At 40.7% G+C, this 23,328-nt stretch overlaps 1 protein-coding gene across 1 annotated transcript; it reads left to right on the forward strand.

Annotated features, from left to right (window-relative positions):
* The first annotated feature begins 646 nt into the window (after window positions 1-646).
* NPHS2 (NPHS2 stomatin family member, podocin) lies at window positions 647-22,817 on the forward strand. Its single transcript, XM_069065464.1, has 8 exons — window positions 647-1,013; window positions 3,335-3,438; window positions 7,385-7,457; window positions 9,566-9,648; window positions 15,498-15,701; window positions 19,370-19,425; window positions 21,885-21,963; window positions 22,193-22,817. The coding sequence occupies exons 1-8, from the start codon at window positions 713-715 to the stop codon at window positions 22,469-22,471; spliced, it is 1,179 nt and encodes a 392-aa protein (XP_068921565.1). The 5' UTR covers window positions 647-712; the 3' UTR covers window positions 22,472-22,817.
* Window positions 22,818-23,328: the final 511 nt, after the last annotated feature.

Consider the following 23,328-nt stretch of genomic DNA (forward strand, 5'->3'; position numbering starts at 1 on the left):
TTAAGAGCAAACAAAAGTTTCTTTACACTCCCCTCACATGTTTGCCTAGCAGTGGAATTAGGTAAATCATCAAGAAACCAAAAGAGCCAACTCAGCACTCAGTCTTACTAACCTCAACCATAAACTCAAACACTAAACTCAAGCATAAATATTGATTAAGCCTTTTCAGTTTTCTTTTTGCCCAAGCAGTGGGAAGGCTAAGGCAACTATACCCTCTATGGACCCCAACTCATGAGTATGAGTGACTAGCTGAAAGAGTGGCCTCAGAGGAAGTGCTACATAGGTTTTTAAGATTTGCCTATGGTAACTAAGCTTGTCAATGTAGGAGGCAGGATTCAAACCCAGGGTTTTCCTCATTCTGACACCAGAATTCTTTGCCCTATATATATCATGCTATCTCTCCTTTAGGCTTTGAAGAGTCTGAAATATAATGCTGACCTCATAAAAACGTTGGTATTTCAGATTATAGACTCTGTGACCTGAGAGTACAACAGTTCAAGAAAAATTCATTAAATCCCAGGTGTCCCATTTCACTGTCCAGCAGATCTAATAACTAAGCCTGTATTTGTTGAAGCTTCCTCCTTTTCACTCTAACATTCATCACCCAGTCACATGGTATGGCTATGCAAGGGAGGATATATCTGCATACCCCAGAACCCTCTTGGATCTAGCCATCCATTACTTAGTTCTAATTGCAGAGCCTATCCTCAGGATGGAGAAGAGGTCTCGAAGCTCTTCCAGGGAGTCCCATAAGCGAAATAGAAATTCTCCGCCTAAGAACAAAAGAGGAAAGTCAGAGAAAGGTGATAAAGTCAATAGCAGCCAAAATGCCGGACAGGAAAAGCAGGATTCTGAAAGGAAGAAAGGAAAGGAGGGCAAGGACCGTGGCATGGCCCCAGAAGCAGATAACAGAATCCAGACTTCCACCATAGTGGATGTAGATGATGTCATGGGCTCCTTGGAAGATGAAACTGAAGTGATGGCATTGCTGGAAAGTGAGCATCAGGAAGAAGGTACTGTCTGAGAATGGTGGGGAGTGGAGGAAGAGAAGGGAGAGCTGCATTGCTCTGTAGCCTATCTCCATAAAGGGATAGCAAGTAGTCCTTAGCATTAATAAAACAGCCCCTGGGTGCAGATCATTCTTCTAGGCTACCAGAGAGGCTCAAAAAGGGATCTGGAGACAATTTTCTATCTGCTTTAGGACTTACAATCCAACTGAGAAGAGAGCAAAATTATATAAGTATAAATTTAAGGGATTAAAAACAAAAAACCCAACCCCAGCTAGGGGTTTGGAGGGAGGGGGGCAAGGAATAGGGGAAATAGGCATGGGAAAGGTTGGAGGGTATCTAAGTGATAAGGAACATAGGAGAGAATAAGTCCGATTCTTTTTTTATTTTTTTGCTTTTTGGAGGAGGAAAGGCAGGGCAATTGGGGTTAAGTGACTTGCCCAAGGTCATGCGGCTAGTAAGTGTTAAGTGTCTGAGGTCAGATTTGAACTCTGGTCCGACTGACTCCCGGGCTAGTATTCTATTCACTTCGCCACCTAGCTACTCCAATATGTCCAATTCTTTAAGGCACAGAGATTCTAGTTAGTCACTTTTTAAAAAGTGAAAAGGGGAAAAGTAATGAATTCCCAATAATAGAGCTTTTTGTGGAATTATGGTGTTTCAGATTGTGTGCTGGTGTGTTGGTTTTTCAGTGAAGTGATCACTTTGGGGTAAGTTTAAAGTGTCCCAAAAGTCTTAGAGCAGTTTTAAGTTTTAATGGTGCTAAGATTTTAGGAATCCTGCATTTCCCTATAGTAAATATATGGAAAGGGGAAGCAAAACTAATGAAACTTCTCAGCTTGAATATGTCCCTTGTTATGATGTTCAATAAATCAAGCCTGAAGGGAGAAAATGGTGAACTTGATAAAGTTTGTCTTCAGCTTGGGATCCAACCACTTGTCTCCTCTCAATAGTAACTTTGCCACTTAAACCTCATGCTAGTGTCTCTAATGGCCTCCATGGTCTAACCAAACTGGAAAATTCTCCATCCTCCTTCTTTCGCCCTGCCTTCTCTCAGCTTCTTGGCCTTCTACTCATGCTGCCCCTCTAGCTAGAAAGGACCCCTCTCTGCCAGCCTTCCTTTCCCTACCATGAGCTTTCTGATCTGTCTTCCTGTCAGACTCTGCCTCCCAGTTTCCCTTGCCTTCTCCAGTCAAACTATGAAAACATGGTCCCTTCTCACGTTTCTCATTGCATGTTTACATGAAACTCTCCTTTGTTCTTACATCACTTTCTTCTGTACCATAAGACCATAGAGTTAGACCTAGGAGAGACCTTGGAGGTCATCCGATCCAACCCTTTTAACTGATAGATGAAGAAGTTAAGGGACTCGCCTAGAGTTACAGAGGTAGTAATAGGAGCAGGATTTGAATCCAAGGCCTCTGACCATGCATACAGCCTCTTTGAAAAGTGTAATGTTCATATTCATTTTAAAACCAAGATGACAATCTGGGAAGCTAAATTAAACTTCACTGGAGTTGAATTCATATCTAAATATCATCATTTACATGATATAAGTATCTGTATTTATGTAATTTGAATTTATTTGCCATTTTACAGAGTGCCTTCTATGCAACACTCCTGTATGCATATTATCCCCATTTTATAGATAAGGGAGCTGAGGCTCAGAGAAGCCAAGCAGCAGACCTGGAGGTTGCAGGCCTTGGTATGGGTAAAGCTGGCATCTGAACCCATCTCTTACTCTAATACCAACACTCCATTTATCATGACATGCTTCAGTGGGGGGAACATTCGACACTATCTCGTCAAATCACTGAATTTCACAGGCTTGCAAACACTCTGGGAAACCCCAAATGTCTGAATCTGAGCTTTGAGTTCTGCTCTTTGCGCCGCACTGCTTTCTGCTAATGGAATGCACCCTAGAGAGGGACTCCTGTAATTCTTTGGATAAATGTCTCGCCATCCCTCCCCCTTCAGACTATATCCTAAGAGACAGATCTGTGCTAACTCAAGCTCAGTCTCTCTGGTACTCTGTTTGCATAGTGCTTTGTACGCAGTGGATGCTGAATCATTCTTTATTGAATTGAATTAATGATAGGAACTTCAGGCCCTGGTGGGATTTGAGGGATAGCCCTCGAATCACATCCAAAAGTGACCTTCATATAGCATCAATTGACTCTTCAGTGAAATGACTCCTTCACCTATACTCCTAGCTAATTCATTTTGCCCCCTTCCTGGGGCTGTTTTCACTGTGAGGTCAGCCCACTAACTGTTAGCCAGCTCGTATTGCAAATCTCTATTTTTATTTTCTTTTTCTTTTTCAAAAGGTATAAAATCATCTTATCTAGGAATCTGTGAGTGGCTTCTGATCACCTTCTCCCTGCTGTTCATCATTGCAACTTTTCCCCTCTCTATTTGGTTCTGCATAAAGGTGAGACTGCAGAAGTGCCTGACAAAGTCATTTCTTGATATATCTCTCTGGGTCACTGACCTCAAGAGTTAGTCACCAACTTCAGTCAATCTGTAAGCATTTATTATGTACGCCAGGCTCTGTGCTAGGAACTGGGGATACAAAGAAAACGATGAAATAGTCCTTACCCTCAAGGAATTTACATATATGGGGAAACAACCTGTATATACATATAAGGCTGTTAGAAAATTTAAAATAAAAAAATAATTTGTATTACCTTGTAAATCAGTAAGATGTTAGGCTATGACTAGCAGTCTTTTAAGTTATCTTTCACATGAAAATGCTGAGTTACTAAACCAGGGATGAGAAGGTGCTTAGAGCTTTTGACATAAGTGGTAACTGACCCAGTTCAAGAAGAAAGCATTGTCTATAGAGGTTGAAACTGTGGGGGCTTCTGCTTTATTTGCCTATGAAAATTTGATTTCAATGTTTTTTGCCCTCCACCACATAACACTGGATTGAGATTTTCATGACAAGAAACTGGAGGATTTCTTTCTTACTTAACTGAGTCACTCCATTCTATGTGTAGTCCCATATGTACTTGACCAAAGGCATCATAACTTGTGCAAATATATTGTTACTTGTTAAAGGGAATGGTCAGGTAGCATCCTTTTTTCCCCTGGTGCAGACCCATTATTTGTAGCAAAGTCCTGTTGTGGAAACCCCTTCTACTGAGGTAAATGAATGAGTCTTCTATAATCTTCCAGGGTCTTCAAGATTTTCCAGGAGACATTAAGAGGTTAAAATACTGGCCCATAATCACCTGATATACATCAGAGGCAGGGCTCCAACCCATGGATTCAAGGCTGGCTTTTCATTCATTGTGCCCAGCTGTCTTCTTAATACACTTTGAAATCACTTTCAGATATATTTTACACTTTTACTGCCATTCTGTCCATCCATTCCCATGTATGAAATTCAGGTAGATTGTCTGAAAATATAATTCCAGAACATTTCAAAACCATATGCCCTAGCTTGGGGTGGAAAGGGGCTGGGCTGAATTCAATGACTTTAAGGTTGTGATAAGAAGAGATTTAATGCAGCAACAATAATAAAAAGTTGTAATAACAAGAGATTTTATAAAGTCACTTTATCATCATAAATCCTGCTTAATAGGTATTATAGTATCATTTTCTCCTTCCCCCCATTCTATAGAAGAGAAAACTGAGGCCCAGAGAAATTAAGGGATTGACCCAGAATCACATGGCTAGTCATGGTAAAGCTGGAATTTGAACAAAAGTCTTTTACTCTAAGACCAATACTATTTATATTATATCAGAATGCCCCCTTCAGTGGAAGGTAACTTGAGATCATCTAATACAATTACCTCATTTTATAGATGTAGGAAAGCCCTACATTCATCAATCGTTTAGTCAATTATTTGGAGGTTTTCTTGGCAGAGATACTAGGGAGGTTTGCCATTTCCTTTTCCAGCTCATTTTATAGATGAGGAAACTGAGGCAAACAGGTTAAGTGACTTACCCAGAGTCATACAGCTAGTGTCTGAGTTCATTACTCCAGGCCCAGCACTCTGTGAACTATCGAACCACCTAATGGCCCCTACATCTATCAAAGGTATCCTTAAACCTTCAACAGCATCTAGATTCTAATTCAAGCCCATTCAAGTTCAAGGAGAAGGATGGGGAGCAGAGTGGAGTCATTCACAAAGAGCAGAAGGAGAACCAGCTTGTGGAGTGGATGGACAGGGACCAGGAATTGGAGTCAAATTCAGGACTGAGAGCAAGGATTATTCGTGTAGTGAGGAAACAAAATCAGAGAACAAAAGGAAGTAAATGAATGGAGCGAAACAGGAACTGAATAGGTGGTTGGGTCATCCTCCAAGAATCGGACCCATTTAGTCAATAGATATTGATGGAGGATGTGTGTGTGTGGGGGGGGCCTGGAGAGAACACAAAGGTGAAGGAGACACAGCCTGACCACTTCAGGGACAGGACTCTCATTTTGTTGTCATCTCATCTCCAGTATCTTGCACTTGATTAATAAATGTTTGTTTAATTGAGTTGAATTGTCCAAGAAGAACCACCTCCGAGTGACTTTTAAGGATCACAAGATCAAAGAATTCAGAGCTGAAGAGACTCAGTTTATCCCTAATTCAACTCCTCTTTTTAAGAAGATACGGCACAGGCTTGTAAAGAGAGAAAAAGGTTTGCCCAAGGCTAAGTAGGAAAAGGAAGATTTGAACCCAGCCCCTATGTCTTCTGTATAGAGCTCTTCCTGGTGTACCTTGGTGAAATCTGCCAATTTGTGTACCCTGCACTACATTTTCCCAACTTACAATTAGTAGAGGTAGATTTGTATTGGTCTCAGCTGTAACTATGGAGTTGGGGGAAGATTGGACATTGATAGCAGTTGTACTTTATCAAATAGAAACAATTGAGCTTAGTACCCAGTTAACAATCAGTCAATTAAATGAGCAGCTACTGTTAAGCTCCTACTATGTGTCAAGCACTGGGGATACAATGAAATAGCCTCTACTCCCAGGGAATTTATTAGTTGAAAGAAGGAAAGATTCCTTCTTCCTGTGGCTCCAGCATAAGGGTGCTTTTCCCTGGCCAAATCCCACCATGGCTTCTTCCATTGTTCATTTCTTCTAAAGTCTTCTCCCATCCCCATAACCACTTTGCTCCAAGCACAGATTATAGAGTTTGCTTTAGGTACCAAACTTGCTAGTCATAGTACTGATCACTGTCATTTCCCCAGTGAAGATGTAAATTAAACTCATTTATTGTACAATAAGCATGAATGACAGAACAAAATTTAGAATTCATAATGCCTGAGGGCAGGGTCTGATTTATAGAGCTACAGAGTAGATCTAGTTACCCTCCCTCCCGCAATGGCACTGACATCATTTACTACATCTACCTCTATAAATGTGTGGATTCCTAGGACAATGCTGGGCAGTTCATTCCCCATTTTGTGTTCCTCCCATTCAAATGAAAATTCAACCTATCCTCTACTCAGAGCACTCAGCAAGAATACAAACTGAAATTCGTATGATTTCTTTTTAGGTAACCTAGGAAGCCAATTGCTTTTTTAGAAAAAATATCATATATTGTGTTTAAGTAGGTGGGGATATTGTGGGAACAATACCAGCTCTGGAGTTAAAGGTCCTGAGTTAAAATCCTACCTCTGACATTTACTACCTGGGTAACTTTGGACGAATCATTTCATATCCTCAGGTCTCAGTTTTCTCATCTGTGAAATGGGATCTTGAACTAGATGGCTTTTGACGTCTCTTCTAGCATTAGATCTACGATCCTTTGATCTCATTTCTCCTCTATCCATTTAATAGGTCAGGAAAAACTTACATAAATCAGCAGAAGTGATGGTTAGCCTATTACATATTAAAATATTAAATTGTGATTTGCAAAAGACTGACCAAACCTGTGAACCATATTTTTGAATAATTAGGACTACTTATTTTGGAATTTTGCCCACGAATATAATCATATTAGGGCTAAACCAGTTTTCCATTGGTTTCTGATGTTTCTGAAGGTTCTTAGTTATGCTATGAATCTGATACTGGTGCCAGAGACTCGGGCTCCATTTCTACTTCAGTATGGCTTTGTGTAAGTCACTTAACTGGTCTGAGCCTCAGTTTCATCTACAGTATAAAGGGGCTAATGATAAGCCCACTCACAAGATTGTTGTGAGAAAAGAATTTTCCAAACCTTGAAACACTATATAAATGTGAAAAAGATTTTTCCTCCATGGAAGATTGTTTCTATGTCTGTTTTAACCATTGGTGTGGATGGAATGATCTTTCTTTGGTTTGAAACAAGAGATTTCATGTCACCAAGGCTCACATGCAAATTACAAAACCTTTTCAGAAAGGTTTCATTCCTCTTTCTAAGGTGTTCTGAACATTTTAATTTTTCACCTTCAGGTAGCGCGGGAATATGAGAGAGTCATTATATTCCGCCTGGGACATCTTCTTCCAGGAAGAGCCAGAGGCCCTGGTAAGGATGTTCTTTTCAGCACCATACCTTCTTCCATTTTCTAATCTGTAAAATGGAGATAATAATAACACCTCCCTCAAAGAGTTGCTTCAAGGATGAAATGAGATATCACCCATAAAGCACTTGGTCTCTGTATTCCCCACTCCCCTCGGTGCTGTTTGTCTCTGTACTTCCTGTGCTGTTCACTCCTATAACCTTTATTAAAAGTGTGATGATAGTCTCCCTTCCCTCTACCATTATGGCTTTTCCTGGCGAATACTAAAAGAACCAGGGATGCCTGCCGCATTTCACAATTCCATAACTTAATTAACAATTCATCTGGGGTTAGGGTTTGGACAGGGATAGTCAGATATGGTGGAAAGAGCACTCATTTTGGAGACAAGAAATGCGGGTTCAAATCCCAGTTCTAGCACTTAGTCCATATCTTGGATGAATCACCCTCTCTGGACTTCTTTTCCTTATCTGTAAATTGATGAGGTTTGATTAAGTGATCTTTACTGTTCTTTCTAGCTCTAAATCTATATGATCTTGAGAATGACATTTAGGTCAGGAACCTAGGAATAGCATTTCAAGATTAAGAAGTGTCTGACCTTCGCTATAGCACAATAAAGGTACAACATATTTAGATTCTATGATAAGGATTATCTGCTTTTAAAGAGCTTTCCTGGTGTGACTCAAGGAGGGTTATGAATAACAAGAGCTCTGAGTAGTCTGGGATACCATCAAAGCCCTATCAAACGCCCTGTAATTCTCAATTAAGAAGCACTGAGCAGTCAGTCTATAAGCCACCTGTTAAGTACTTACTATTTGCCACTATGTTGGGTTGCAAAGAATGGCAAAAAAGTTCATGGCTTCAAGGAACATCTCTCAAAAGGGAAAACATTGAGTAAATAGTTGTATATGAAATATATGCGCAGTAGAAAGAACACTCATGTGCTTTTGCATCATGGTTGTTGCTATGGGGACTAATAACCACATAGATGAGAAAGAGTTTCATTAAAGTACCATCCTTTGACCCCAGGGTAGCACCACATCCCTTCCACATTTTAAGAAATGCCAGAGGAGAAAGTTGCTGTACCCAAAGTTTTCTGTCAACAAGTTCAGACCCAGGTATCCAATAGTCTTTGTAGAGCAACAGCTAGATAGAAAGTCCTGCATTTAGCCAACTTTAATCTTGTATGGAAAAGTGAGAGATAAAAGAGGGCTTCTAGGATGAAACATTATGATAGGTGTTCCCCCATCACCACTCTCTTCCTGATTCCCTCTCTCTCCAAATAGAGTCCAGAATGATTCACTTTTGTCTTTGTATTTCCAGCAGCTAGCATAGTCCCTAATACATAAGATCATGGATTCAGAGCTGGACAGGCCCTCAGAAGCCAACCAACTCATCTTACAGTTAAAGAAATTGAGGATCAGGGGGGTAACCTACCTGTCCAAGGTCACACAGATAATGCTGGAGGTGGGATTTGTACCAAGGTCTCAACTACTGCATAGCATGTAGTGAGTGCTTGTAACAGCAAGCACCTTACACACCCAGGATGGCCCGCTAGCACAGGTTCTTTGATCTGCTTTTAAAGGAAAGACTACTCAAAAAGGGTTAACAATCCTACTTTTAATTACATTCACTAATTCAGGGAAAAGGTCAGTACCCTGAACATCAGAGAAAATACAAGCAGAGAAATTAACACAAAGACAGGGTTCCAGCTGTCTGAGTGAAGCAATATTGCTATACACTTTACACACATCACTGATTGAGGAAACACAAACATCTAAGCAGTTGGGGGGCTTTGAACAAATGGCTACTCAGAGTCTCCACCAGGAAATCAAAAGATCCTTCTCATGAGCGAACCCCCAAAGCAAAATGCCAACCTCCCCCAATACATAACAAAGCCCCTGATTGACTCAGAACCAGGAAGCACAAAACCTACTTGACTCAGCATAGCTGTGAATGATCAGGGTTCAAAAGAAATTAATCCTTCAGATGTTTAGAATTTAGCCTGAGCCTGGGAAACTGAACTCCAAAAAGAAAACCACAAAAATCCCCCCTTGCTTGCACTTACAATGCTTACAGGATGACTGATTGACTGAAGGATTGATTCTTGTTTTAGGCCTTTTCTTCTTTCTGCCCTGTCTGGATACCTACCACAAGGTGGATCTTCGCCTCCAAACCCTAGAGATTCCTTTCCATGAGGTAAGGAAAATGACTGATTTTGCATTCTCTGTTTTCATCATCGTTTGACATTTAAATCTGACTGGAAACTTTGACTCTGAGAAAAAGCTTTTGAAAAACTGCTCATTTGCATTCTTTTGGTTGATCCTCCAACATAAGGACAGTGTTGTGGACAGCATACTGGATTGGGAGTCAGATAATCTGGCTGCAGACCTGCCCCTGGCCCTTACTGCTTCTGTGATTGTGACTGAGAACAGCAACTCATACTTATCTAATACTTTAAGGATGGCAAAATGCTTTCCACACAATTTACTTCATCTCTCTGGGCCTCAGATTCCTCATCCAAAAAATAAGGCAATGGGAATGGACCTTTAAGCCCCATCTCAGTCTGATATAGGATTCTCTGATAATACTTATAGTTAGTATTTACATAGCACTTTAAGGTTAAGCAACTGTAGATGGTAGGTACTAATAATAACTTCATTTTATAGATGAGGAAACTAAGTTAGGCACAGGTTAAGCGACTGGTCCAGGATCACACAGTGTCTGAGGTAAAATTTGAACTCAGGTCTTCCTGATTCTAGGTCCAGATTTCTATCCACTGTACCACCTAATTGCCTATGATCCTAAAAGGTGCCTGGAGAGAGCAACCCAAAGTTTCCAAAAGAGTTTGGTTCATAAGCATGTCCTCATTTGTCTTCCAGTCCTGAATTTATGGTTCTCTTTTGATTTCCTCCTCACCCTTTTGTGATTCAGGGAGTTTCACTTTAAGAAAACTTGGTATATGAAAAGTGGAATTTATAAAACAAATTTTATGGGGAGTTACATTACTCATGCATTCATTCAATAAGCAGAGAACTCTGCTTGGCACTGGGAAAGACACAAAACTTAGCTAAGATGATAGTCCTTCACTTCAGGAGGTTTGTTATTGTTCAGTCATGCCCAGCTCTTGCTGACCCCATTTGGGGTTTTCTTGGCTAAGGTACTGGAGTGGTTTGCCATTTCCTCCTCCAACTTATTTTATAGATGAGGAAACTGAGGCAAACAGAGTTACAGTGACTGCTCAGGGTCACACAGCTAGTAAGTGTCTGAGGCCAGATTTGAACTCAGGAATTTGAATTTTCCTGATTCCAAGCCCAGTGTTCTATACACTGCACCACATAACTGTGGTTTACTATCTAGTAATGAAAAAAGGGTTCTTTGCTTTACAAAAGGATTCCTTTAAATAGGGAACTCCTTGGTGTGATTCAATTTAATAAATATTTACTAAATGTTCAATTCATGTAGATCACTATGCTAGGTGTCCAAATGTGAGGGTGAAGGATATAAAGATAAATAAGACATTGTCCCTCTCCCCAAAGAGTTTGTTTCTAGTCAGGAGAAACTTTATGCTCACAAATACCCATTGCTCCAGACCTAGGGAATGGTGTGAGCAAAGAGACAGGGTCAGAAAACCAGTGGGCCTATGGGAATAGTGGGGACGGAGTGTTGCCAGTACCCCTGTAGGTTACTCTCTACTCAAGGTTCTGAGCCTTCATTGTCGAAATATGAAGCTTGGCTTATCACAAATAAATACCTGTGGGCTGTGGAATCTGAAATAGAAATGGAAGAATTTAAAAAGCATTCCTCCCTGTGTGTTGTCCTGGCTGGTTGCTTGGATTGCTTAGCTCTAGTCCTAGAAAGGCCTAGAGAAGGTGGAAGGTGGGGTAGGGCCAAACCTGGGGAAGGCTTTAAATACCAGGCAGAGGTTTGTATTTGGTAGGCAGTGAGAAATCATTAAAAGCTCAGCTCAGCTTAGATTTGTGTGTAAGGGATATTAATCTAGTAGTTGTATGAAATGTGGAGAGACAGAGGCAGCAAGATCAGTTAGATATTAAAGAAGTTCAGGGTAGTAATGTGAATTTATGGGGGGGGGAATGGAGTGACAGAGGAAAAAGAATGGAGAGGACAGGCAGGAGGGGGTTTGTGGAGATTTGAAAGCCGATTGATTAGATGTGAGAGGGAGGAGAAGAAGAGTGAAAGTAAACAGGAATTTATGAAGTCCTACTATGTGCCAGTCACTGTGCTAATGGGTAAGAATCAAATAAAATAAAAACAGCCGGGCTTGGGGTGGGTGTATCAGCAACCTGGCATACCCAGGATGGCTGCTAGCACAGGTTCTTAGCTCTGCTTTACTAAGAAAGATAGCTGTTTAAGGGGTCAACAATCTTTTTTAATTACATTCACTAGTTCAGGAGAAAAGTCAGCACCCTCGATGGGGGATGGCAATAGGTTATACAGGAACTCTGATCCTTATCAAAGACCAGAATGCCTTCGATTCAGTCTGGAAAAGAATTTCATTAGGCCCAAGCAGACTTGGAGTCAGAGTTGTAAAAGTTTATTGTATGCTTTACAGTGGGCAAGAGTTTTTAGAGAACCTGCAAACTTAAAGATGACATAGGCATAGTTTTTAAGGAGTTGAGGCAATTAATCAGATATCAATTATGCTAACTAGGTGAGTAAGGGTGGGATTAGGGAGGAGTTAAGGAGTGGTCAGTGCTTAAAGGAACATGCACTTTTAATGTCAACTGTGCAGGCATATTGCCCATAATTCAATGGAAAATAGCCCAAAGGGGGGGGGGGCTACCTGGAGGTGTGGTTTTTGGCCTGAAACGTCACTAAGCCAGCTAGCGGTCAAGGGCTGACTGAGAAGTGCCTAGTCTGCCACCCATCAGTGCCATGTTTGACAAGATGGATGTTGGGAACCAAGGCTAACAGAGACTCAGTATGTGGATAATTGGCTAAGGAGTTAACCTATAGATAGGGCATTAAAGGATTCATGGGGCAGCTGACCACTTACTAAGGGTAGATAATATTTGCCCAAGCTAAAATGTTTATAGATGGTTTAGTGAAGGAGTCATAGGTGTAGCTTGTTATTGTTCCAAGCAGAAATAAATAATTCATGAATTGTTGTTGGGGAGAGTACAGCAGGGGGAAGGGGCAGAGTTAATGCTCTGAGGCTGGGGAGGGGGAAATGTGATTTTACAGACTGGTTTTACAAACTGATGTTACAAACTGGTATTACAGACATAGATCCCAAGCACCCCATCACCCTGAACTTCAGAGAAAATCAAAACAAAGAAAATAGAGAAAATACAAGTAGAGAAATAAAGGCCAATAGACAGGTCTTCTAACTGAATGAGAAGTAGCACAGACCAACATGTAGATCCAACTGTCTAACCAAGGCAATACATTCATAGTTACCAGAGAGAGAAGCACAAATATCTAGGTTTTTCAAAGTCAGGTGGCTCCTTAATAGCTACCCAGAGTCTCATCTGGTCAGATGACAAGAACAATGAGTGAGCCCCAAAGCAAAATGCTGACTTTAGAGTATATATACCCTTTTTAGAGCCAGAGGTCACAACAACCCTCAAAACTCAGTGACTAATTAGAAATTAACAAAAGGTGTGAAGGCCTTCGTTCAAGCCAGCCTCCCCTAAGCAAACTTCCCTTAATGGGCTCCACCTGAGGCCTATTAATGGGCAGGGAAAATCTATCCCATTAACATTACAGCAGTGGGGGTGATTAAAGATTACAAACCTGGGAAACTGGATGAAGAGAGATGACATGGGGAGAAATAGTTCAGGAGGAGAGATACTGAGTTTGGTTTTGGACATGTTGACTTTGAGGTACCAGTGGGACTGAGAGAATGATTGCTGATGATAACGACTCACTTTTATATGATTCTTTTTCATTTATATAATTCTTTTTGTTTGACAAAGTGCTTTTCATACTGTGAGCCTATGAGGTGGGTAATCTAAGTATTATAGCCTCATTTTACAGAGGAGGAAACTGAGACTTGGAGAGATGAAGGAATTTGCCATCATCACACATAAGTGACTGAGGCAAATGTGAATCCAGGGCTGCTGACTTTTATCTAGTACTTTATGTAATACAGTTGAGAAAGGACGGTGAGTGAGGAAGGTTAGAGTCAGCAGAAGGCCAGAGGGTGACATGAGGAGACAGATAGAACAGCACAAATGGATTGTGAACTAGGAAAGAGGAGACACTGTTAAGGAAAGGTGGTAGAAGAACAGTCTGTAAGCAGAAGTTCATGGTAAGAAGGATAACAGCCTATCTTCCTGGTCCTATGAGTAATTGTTATTGCTGTTGTTATTGTTCAGTTGTTTCAATCATGTAAGACTCCTTTGTGACCCCATTTGGGATTTTCTTGGCAAAGCAACTGGAGAGGTTTGCCTTTTCCTTCTCCAGCTCATTTGGCAGATGAGGAAACTGAGGCAAACAGGGTGTAGTGACTTGCCCAGGGTCACACAGCTAGTAAGTGTCTGAGGCCAGACAGGAACTCAGGAAAATGCATCTTCCTGACTCCAGGCCCAGCATTCTATCCACTCTGCCACCTAGCTTCCCTTATAAGTGGATAAAGGGATGACCAGTTTTGGAGGGGGTTGTGGGCTTGCAGGAGAAATTTAGATTTCTGTTAAAGCCCGAAGAGGACAGGAGCATTGAAAGCAAGGTAAGGCATTTTGTTTATAACAGAGCAGGGTTTTCTAAAGGCTGAGGTTGCATCGGCCAGGAAATCGAGGTGTTATGGTCCTAGGGAGGAATAAAGCCAATATGAATAATGATTCGAGGGGTGTGGAGCTGGGAACAGGTTGTGGAGAGGGGCATTCTTTCCCTTTGCTTTCAAAGGCTGTGTGATGTAGTGAAGCGCCACTGGTTTTGAGGTCAGAAGATCTGGGTCTGCGTTCGAGTTGTGATACTTGCTAGCTGTGTAATTGTGGATTGGTAGCTTGACGTCTCTGAGCCTCTGCTTCCTCATCTGTCAGATGAAAGTGATGATATTTTTACTGCCTTCCCCACAGAGTTGTTATGAGAAAAGTGCTTTCTGAACTATAGGTAGAAAGGTAGGTAGATAGATTGATATAGCCAGCTAGGCGGCACAGTGGATAGAGCGAGTGCTGGGCATGGAGTCAGGATGTCAAGTTCAAATCCAACCTTAGACACTTATTAGCTGTGTCACCCTGGGCAAGTCATTTAGAAACTGTTCGCCTCAGTTTCCTCATCTGTAAAATGAGCTGGAGAAGGAAATAGCTAGTATCTCTGCCAAGAAACCCCCAAATGGGGTCATGAAGAATGAGACATGACTGAAAAAATGACTCAATAACAACTATCTCTGTCTATCTATCCACACAAACATACATACATAGAGATATGCACAGAGAACACATTATGCATAGTCATATACACATATGTGTACGTGTGTATCATATACACATCTGTGATTAGTTATTTAAGGCAAGGGAGTGGCATGACAGGGATTGGAGCAGCAAGATAGAGGGCAGTAGCCTCCTGGTATTGCTGAAGGGTAGAAATAGACAGTGGGGGAGCTTGAAGTATTAGCTGACCTCCAAATTTTATTTGAATGCTAAATGATAGCATTCCAGAGTGTGTGCTCACAGACTTCTCTCACAAAATGTTCTGCTGCTTGAGAGACAGAGAAGGCGTTTATTAAACACTTACTTTATTATAGACAGCAGGAGCTATGCTACATGCTGAGGATAGGAACTTAAGCACAGGAGACTGTCACCCCTTCAGGAGCTTACATTTTGATAATGAGTGTGGGGCTTCCAGATGGACTGTTGGCATGTTCTTCTCAATATGATTCCATTTGCCAAAAACAAACCTTATATGCTCACGTTTTTAGCAGCATATTCTGCATATAGCATTATTCATAAACACACACCCTTCATTTTGTTTCCCAGCTATAGTCTCACTCTTCTTGAGAAATTTCCTTTCCCTTCTCAATGTTCTTTCTCTTATCTTCAGTGATCAATAAACAAAGTTGGTCATTGAAATGGATTTCTGCTTAGGTGGTGACAAAAGACATGCTCATAATGGAGATAGATGCCATCTGCTACTACAGGATGGAAAATGCTTCTCTGCTCCTAAGCAACATTGCCCAAGTGTCCAGAGCTGTCCAGGTTCTGGTACAAATCACCATGAAGCGCCTCTTGGCCCATCGTTCCTTCACTGAGATACTCCTAGAGAGGAAAAGCATTGCCCACGACATCAAGGTATTTATATAAGCTGCTAGGGAGGAAAACTGATTTGTTTAATTTTCCCTTTTGATAAAATCATTGAGAGGCAGTGTGGAGTAGGGGATGGGGAGCTGACCTTGGAATTAAGAAGGCCAGGATTCATTTCTTGCCTCTGTCACAGTGACCATGGGCAGATGAGTTAACCTTTCAGTCCCTCACAAGCTACTGACTAAGGCTATACATTGCAGACTAGTTGCATCAATGAAGGGAATTTCTACTGAGAGTTCCCCCACATCAGTAAAATTGAAGGTCCAGACTAAAAAAATTTAAAAAGGATGAAATATAAAATAATAATAAACAAAATAGTAATAATAATAAAATAATAAATAAAATAGTAAAATACAATAGTGTTTCATCTGTTATTGGCATTTGGGGCTGTATGTATTAATAATCTGTCTTATCTGATGAACTTTCTTACCAAATTGAATTTGAGTCATTGAATCCATGACAGTCTTCACCTTTAGTTCAGAGGCCTGGGGCTCTTGTAGCTGACTGCTCCTTACTCCGATGTAGATGACTTTAAATAACTCCATAAACTAGCCCAATTGTAGCCAACACTACAGATCAGCTCCTCTCCCCTGCCTGAAAATAGTCAGACGTACTTTGTAAACTAGCACCACGAATTTTCTGGTGCTGATGATCTCATTGACCTTCTGCCCATCTTAGCTGGGAAGTTACTAGAGAATTGACCAGTATATTTATAATGCAAAGAAGCAATTGTGCCCCAATGCATTCAAAAATTGTGTCTCCCACATGTTTCTGTCCCCTGGAGGTTTTGAACCTTTGCTATAATTTATTCAATTAATTGCAAAATCATTACCTAATTGTTATGGAAAGTAGAATTTTTTAGAACTAAAAATATGAGCATTTTACAAAGTATAATGTAAAAAAATAACGATCCTTTGTTGTACCTTTTGTGCATCTTGTGCCCTAGGGAGCAGCCTATCACAGTCCAAACTTTGCTTGTTGCCCTGAAAAGCTCTACTCCTATGGTGTAGCCATAGTTACACTGTGTGAGCGGGTTTCCCTTTGGGTCAGCACCATAGTCACTGATCTAAGGGAGCTTGATCTTGTCTTTGGTATTCCTGAGAGAATAGGAATCTCTGGGCGCTCTCTGCAGGTGGAAAGAGGAAGTTGAGGGCCTTGGTTCATGATGGAGAGGCTGCTGAGAACAGCAACCTCAGAGGAGAGTTAGTTACAGTCTAATCTGAAAAGGCTCACATGTAAGAGCCTGATTCTAATCCCACATCACTCCTCACCTATCTATCCTTCAAATCTCTGATTAAGAGGGGTAGAAGGATGGTCACAGAACAGAGGTTTCCTAGGCCCCATTGTTCCTGCCCCTAGGCCTGCTTATCATGAACTGACCAGCTGAAAGCTAACATTCATATGTTCAAAAGGGAAATCAACAAACATTTACTTAGAACAATTACAAGGACGTTATTAACAATGCAGACTTATTTTTCTTTTAAGATCTACATTTTTTTGGTCCAAGACATTTAGATCTAAAGAGACTTAAGAACATTTAGTGAGGGGTGAGCTTGTAAATGTTTAACTAGGTCTCCTAAAAAATGTACTCCAGATACACTTTTAAGTTTAATCCCATTTTTTTTCATGGGTAACTAAAGAATTATAGAGAAAGGCTATACCCCCTCTGGAAGATTCTACCATGGTAGAAAGATTTTGAATACAGTCTGGTGGAAAACTGAATCTGCTGCCCCAGGACCAACCAACCTAAGTATGGAAAGACTTTGGCCATAACAACTTAAGAAACAAAAGAAGAACACAAGGTGGTCTGCAGTTGCATGTAACTGTTCCCGTTTCCCCAGTGATAATGGTGGCATGGTATAAAATGGTGCCAAGTGTATTTATGGAATATCCCATAACTTTTAGACCACCCAATTGACATTGACTGAACTATATTAAATGTATGCTGTCAGATCTTGGCTTAATGAACTGTGATGTGACCTGCCACAGGAAAATTCAATCGTATCAATTTTGGTATTCTCATAACAAACAAAACCAAAAGATCAAAAGAAACTACAGCTGAAAGGAAGGGTGGCTTACAGGTTTCTCTCTGAAGAGGCGAACCAGTGGAGTTGTTGGGGTGGCTTTCCTTGCATACACTAGTTTAACACCCTGAAGCACTCTATCCCCACAGGCTGGTGATGTGTCATAGCTACTACTGTGTGTGTTTCTCTTTGGAAATTACAACTCATTTGTAAAACACCTATGTTTTATGAGTTTATGAGCTTCATAAAGTAGAAGAAGAAGTAGAAGCAAAAAAAGTTTACAGATATCTTAGCATTCAAATGAGATCATGTTTGCAAAAGTGTTTAGCACAGTGCCTGGCACTTAGATGCTATATAAATGTTTACTCCCTTGTTCACAAATGAAAATGACAAGACACCAAATAGAAAATGGCACAGATTTGCCTTTCTTTCTACAATGCTTTGTTTTCAAAAGTACTAGACCCAGAATCAGAGGTTAAATCCTGATTTTAAATCCTGAGATTAAATCCCTGGTCTGATGTTTACTGTCCACATTACCTTAGGCAAATTAATCTTTCTGGGCTTCAGTTTCCTTATTTCTAAAAGGAAGGGATTGGATTAGGGAGCATCTTGTCCAACCCTAAATTTCTGGGACTGTGATGGTCCTAAGTCACATGACCTTCTGTGCTTTAGTTTCTTTTGTGAACTTCCTAAGGAGACCTGACTAATTAGGAAGGACTAGACCCTACATGGAAAATGAAAGAAGAAAATGAATAAGGAGAAAAGGGTGCTAGAAGGTGGAGAAAAAAGAAAAAGAAACAAGAGAAGAAATATAGGAATGAAGAGATGCAGGGAATGAAAAAGAAGCAGAGTTTGTAAAGTGTTCATCAGTATTTATCAATTAGTGGATTGATTGATTGAAAGAGAAAGTAGGGAGAGCAAAGGTGAAGAAGAGGACATGGGGCTGTGAGGAATCGATGGTGCCTGGCATATAGTTAGTGCTGGATGTGTACTTAATAAAAGGAATACAAAATCATGAGACATGAGGATATCAGATGGCAAAGGGGACGCTCACTTGGAGCTAGTAACAGGAAAAAATTAGCCCATAAAGTCTGGCACATGGATACAAAAAGGTGGTCAGAGGAAAAAGGCAAGAGCCCAGGGGCACATGCAAGAAAATCTTTTCTGTTCTTCATGGCACACAGGATCATCATCCAAGTCATCAGGCAGAAGAAACTCATTCACTTCTATATACACAGCAAGAGCTGTAAGACCAACCAACCAACAACGCCCTCCATAATGCCAATCATAGGAATAACTAAGTGGGAAAGAGATAGAAGTGATCACAAAAACTGAAGCCTTCCTTCTAGTGCTCGAGGGGAAAAGATGCTGATTTCTCTGGCAACACAATCAAGTAAATGATAATATTGAATGACCAAATAAGCATCCTGCTTTCCTATCTTTTTTTTTTTTTCACAACTGACTTCCAATTTCTTTCTAAAAAGATCCTTTTTTTCTGGAATATCCAAAAGGGTATTTAGTACATAAGTGGATTAGGTGAGCTCAGAGGGTCCCTCTCATGCTTGAAATTCTGCTCCTTTTTGGTACCTGCAGGTAGGAGGTTTTGTTGACCTTAAACTCTGCTCTCCACAGGTGGCTTTGGATGCAATCACATGTCGATGGGGAATCAAAGTGGAGAGAACAGAAATGTAGGTAGAAAATGAACCAAAAAGAAAAAAACAGAGTAAAGAAAATTAACATCAGTAGTGTTAACCCTCTATTGTCAAATCTAGTGACCTCTTCTCAGTCCTCATTCTCTTTAACCTTTCTATAGGTTGACACTATTCACCACCTTCCTCTCAATGAGAGGTTAAGTGACTTTGGGTCACACAGCAAGTACATGGTAGAGGTGGAGCTTGAACCCAGATCTGCCTAGTTGTATCTCAATCTACTATAGCACTTTGCCTCTTTTCCTACTCTTTCTTAATAATGTCTTCTACATTGGCTTCCATGACCTCTGGGTAGCCTACCTTTTAAACTGTTCCTTTTCATTCTCCCTAACAGATTCCTCTTCATCCTTCCACTTCCTAAGTATGGTTGTTCACCAAAACTCTGTCCTGGCACTTTCTCTCTTCTTTCTCCCTACTCTTTCCTTTGGCAATCTCATCCATTATAGATGACTCCCAGTATTATCTCCAGCCTTGACCTCTGCTCTCTATTTCCAGATATCTATTGGATGTCTCGGTCTGAATGTCCTTTGGGCACCTCAGACAAAAATCATTGACTTTCCTCTAAGCTTTCCCTTTCTTTGTTGATGACACTAGTTGCCCTGGCTGAAAACTTTGGAATCACCTTTAACTCTTTCCTCTTCTTTAGTCCCCATATCTACCCAACTGCTAAATCTCTTCAATTCAAGCTCCTTAACATCTTTCCTGTCTTTCTCTTCTTTTCCACTCAAACTGCCATACTCTAGAATCAAGGGTGGGAATCTATGACCTTGAGGCCACATGTGGCCCTCTAGGTCCTCAAGTGTGGGTGGCCCTTTGACTGAGTCCAGACTTCACAGAACAAATCCCCTGAATAAAAGAATTGGTCTCGGTCAAAAGGCCACACCCGAGGACCTAGAAGGCCACATGTGGCCTCGAGGCTGCAGGTTCCCCACCCCTACTAGATTGTCATCCCCCATCATCCAGACCATTTTAACAACTTTCTAACAGGTCTGTCCACCTCCACTCTCTCCTCTCCTGCACAAGATTACCAAAGACAACATGATTATTTCCTCCCAAGAGAGTGTAAGCTCCATGAACGTAAGGACTGTTTTTGTTCTTGTCCTTCTAGCTCCAGGAACTGGATACTGGTTTGTGTTTTCATTGATGTGCCCTCTCCCTCCACTGACCTCACAAGTACTCCAGGACTTAGAAATAGGTTTCTGAATTGCTGTAACCAAATACACATACATACACACATATATGTCTATGTGTGCTTTGGATATATACACACACACATCTTACATGGTGATCAGGCTTCTGGTGACAAGCCTCTTTGGGCTTAACTGGGTTGGTTTGGGATGACAGTCCATCTCTGGGCCCTTCCAGGTTGGTTGAATCGAGTTGATAGGTAAAATTCTCTGCTGGAAAAATCTTGGAAAAGTCTAGGGCAGGCCACTTTACACCACAGAGAAGCATCAGAGTTGTACTTTAGTACATTACAATAATTTGTGTACATGTTTCACTACCAAAGATATTGTGGCTTAGTGGAAAGAGCTGATGGAGTTAAGAGTCAGCAGACTTAGTTTTTTAAAATAAGTTTTTATTTATACCTTTTGTTTTTACATTATCTCAATTTCTCCCCGTATCTCTTCACCATCCCATCCCAGAGAGCTATCCCTTAAAACAAAGAATTTTTTTAAAAAGCAAGAGAAAAAAAATAAAGAAAATTAATCAATACACCAAAAAAATTAACATTACATGTGCCAAGCCAGAGGAGGGAATTATCTTCTCAAATCAATTCGGGCCAGGCTTGTTCTTTGTAACTTTACAACATTTGTTTATAGTTGTTACGTAATTTTTGTGCTCTGCATTTACATTGTTTTAGTCATTGTGTATATAAATGGTAGGAGAGGAGGTCTGCTTATTACACTTTGCATTAGTTCATCTCAACCTTTCTATGTTTCTCTGTATTTACTGAAACTTAAGTTTTCTTTCTATCTTAGACAGCTGCTTATTAGCTCTGTAACAGTGGGCAATTTGCTTGACCTCTCCTATCCTCAGTTTCCTCATCTATGAAACAGGATCCCAACATTTTCACTGTCCACTTCACGAGTTTGTTGTGAAGGAAAGAGTTTATGAGATGTCAGGTCTTGTTGTCATCATCATAAATGGCTCAGATTTCAGATTTAGAGTTTAGATTACAACAAAAAATTTCTCTTTAATTCCTCATTCAGGAAAATTAAATTCAGTATAATTTATCTGCCTCCCAAAATCAGTGTGAGGAAAGCACATTGTCAACTATCAAACATTCTGTACTAAGTAGTAGCAGTGAGACCAGAGAGTTTTCCAGTATTTTCCTGTTCTTTACAGTTCTGCATTAAGAAAACAAAACAAAAAACACAATTACCCAGAAGTCCCTGCTCTGCTTCAAGGCCACTGTTATTTTTTTTCTTTTGCAGTAAAGACCTACGGCTGCCCACAGGCCTCCAGCAGTCACTGGCTGTGGAAGCTGAGGCCCAAAGACAGGCCAAAGTGAGGGTAAGCCAATACTGAGGGCTCATACCCTTTGCTTCTGCCTGCACATTCACTCCCAGGTGCTTTCAGCCAGGGGATGCCTAGGACAATTTCACTGTCAATCTAAGAATTCACCTCTTGATAGAGTCAGGTTGGGAGATGTGAGGGAGGTCACAGTGACTGACTCCCTGGCAAATCTCAAGAATGGGTATGAAGAAACATCAGCTAACTTGATGCCTGCTCTGTATCCTAGATGATTGCTGCTGAAGGGGAGAAGGCTGCCTCGGAGTCCCTGAGGATGGCAGCTGAGATACTGTCGGGCAGCCCAGCAGCTGTCCAGTTGCGCTATCTCCACACCCTTCAATCCTTGTCCACAGAGAAGCCATCCACTGTCATCTTACCTTTGCCTTTCGATCTCATGAGTCTTTTGCCTCCTGCTGGCAACAAAATGCAAGGAAGCCTCCCCTTACCAAATCCTCCCAGGCAGGTAGAAACACGGGATCCCTCAAAAAAAGATTCTCCCATGTTATAGGTCTCCAAATGGATAAATTTAAGAAGGTCCTGCAGCACTAGAAGAGACAAAGTCTAGTCATTTGTTACTTAGCACTTATGTAGTTTGCACCAATTTTGATCACCATATAGAATGTCAATGGAATGAAAACAAAGTCATCCCTACTGAGATTTACAGCTTGTCAAAAAAAACTAATCTTACAAGAGCCACTTACTTAGAGCAAGCCTTGGGAAGGAAATTTTAATTCTTCCTTAGGAAATATGTCTTAAAATAACTTTAGGCCAATGGATTTTCCCAGCTGTGTCACTTAACTAAAAATTTCATGGCTAAACCCTTCTCCTTTATAACATTAAAAAAGAGACATACATTTCTTCTGATTGACTAAAATTTATGTCTTATTAAAGAATACGAAGACTATTAATTCCTCCTTGAGATTAATGTATAACAACAAATATAGAGGAAGAGAGAGAGACATAGTGGTGTCATGGATAGAGAACCAGAATCACAAAGACCTTAGTTCCAATTTGATCTCTGCCATGTAATGACTGTGTGACCCTGTATAAGTAACTGAACATCTTAGGACAATAGGCAACTGTCTAAACTGTCATATCACTAGCTAGCATTTAAATATCACTTTTAAGATTGGTAAAGTCAGGGGTAGCTAGATGGCACAGTGAATAGAGCACTGGCCCTGGAGTCAGGAGGACCTGAGTTTAAATATAGCCTCAGACACTTAACACAAATAGTCATGTGACCTTGGGCAAGTCACCAATTGCCCTGCCTTCCCCCCTCCAAAAAAAAAAAAAAAAAGATTTGATCTTTATAACAGCCCTGTGAGATAAGTGCTATTATTATGTCTATTGTACAGATGAGGAAAG

Source organism: Petaurus breviceps, unplaced genomic scaffold, assembly GCF_028583685.1.
Source record: "Petaurus breviceps papuanus isolate PSGF00001 unplaced genomic scaffold, PetGlider_PUasm1.0 90692, whole genome shotgun sequence".
Taxonomy (NCBI): Eukaryota; Metazoa; Chordata; class Mammalia; order Diprotodontia; family Petauridae; genus Petaurus; species Petaurus breviceps.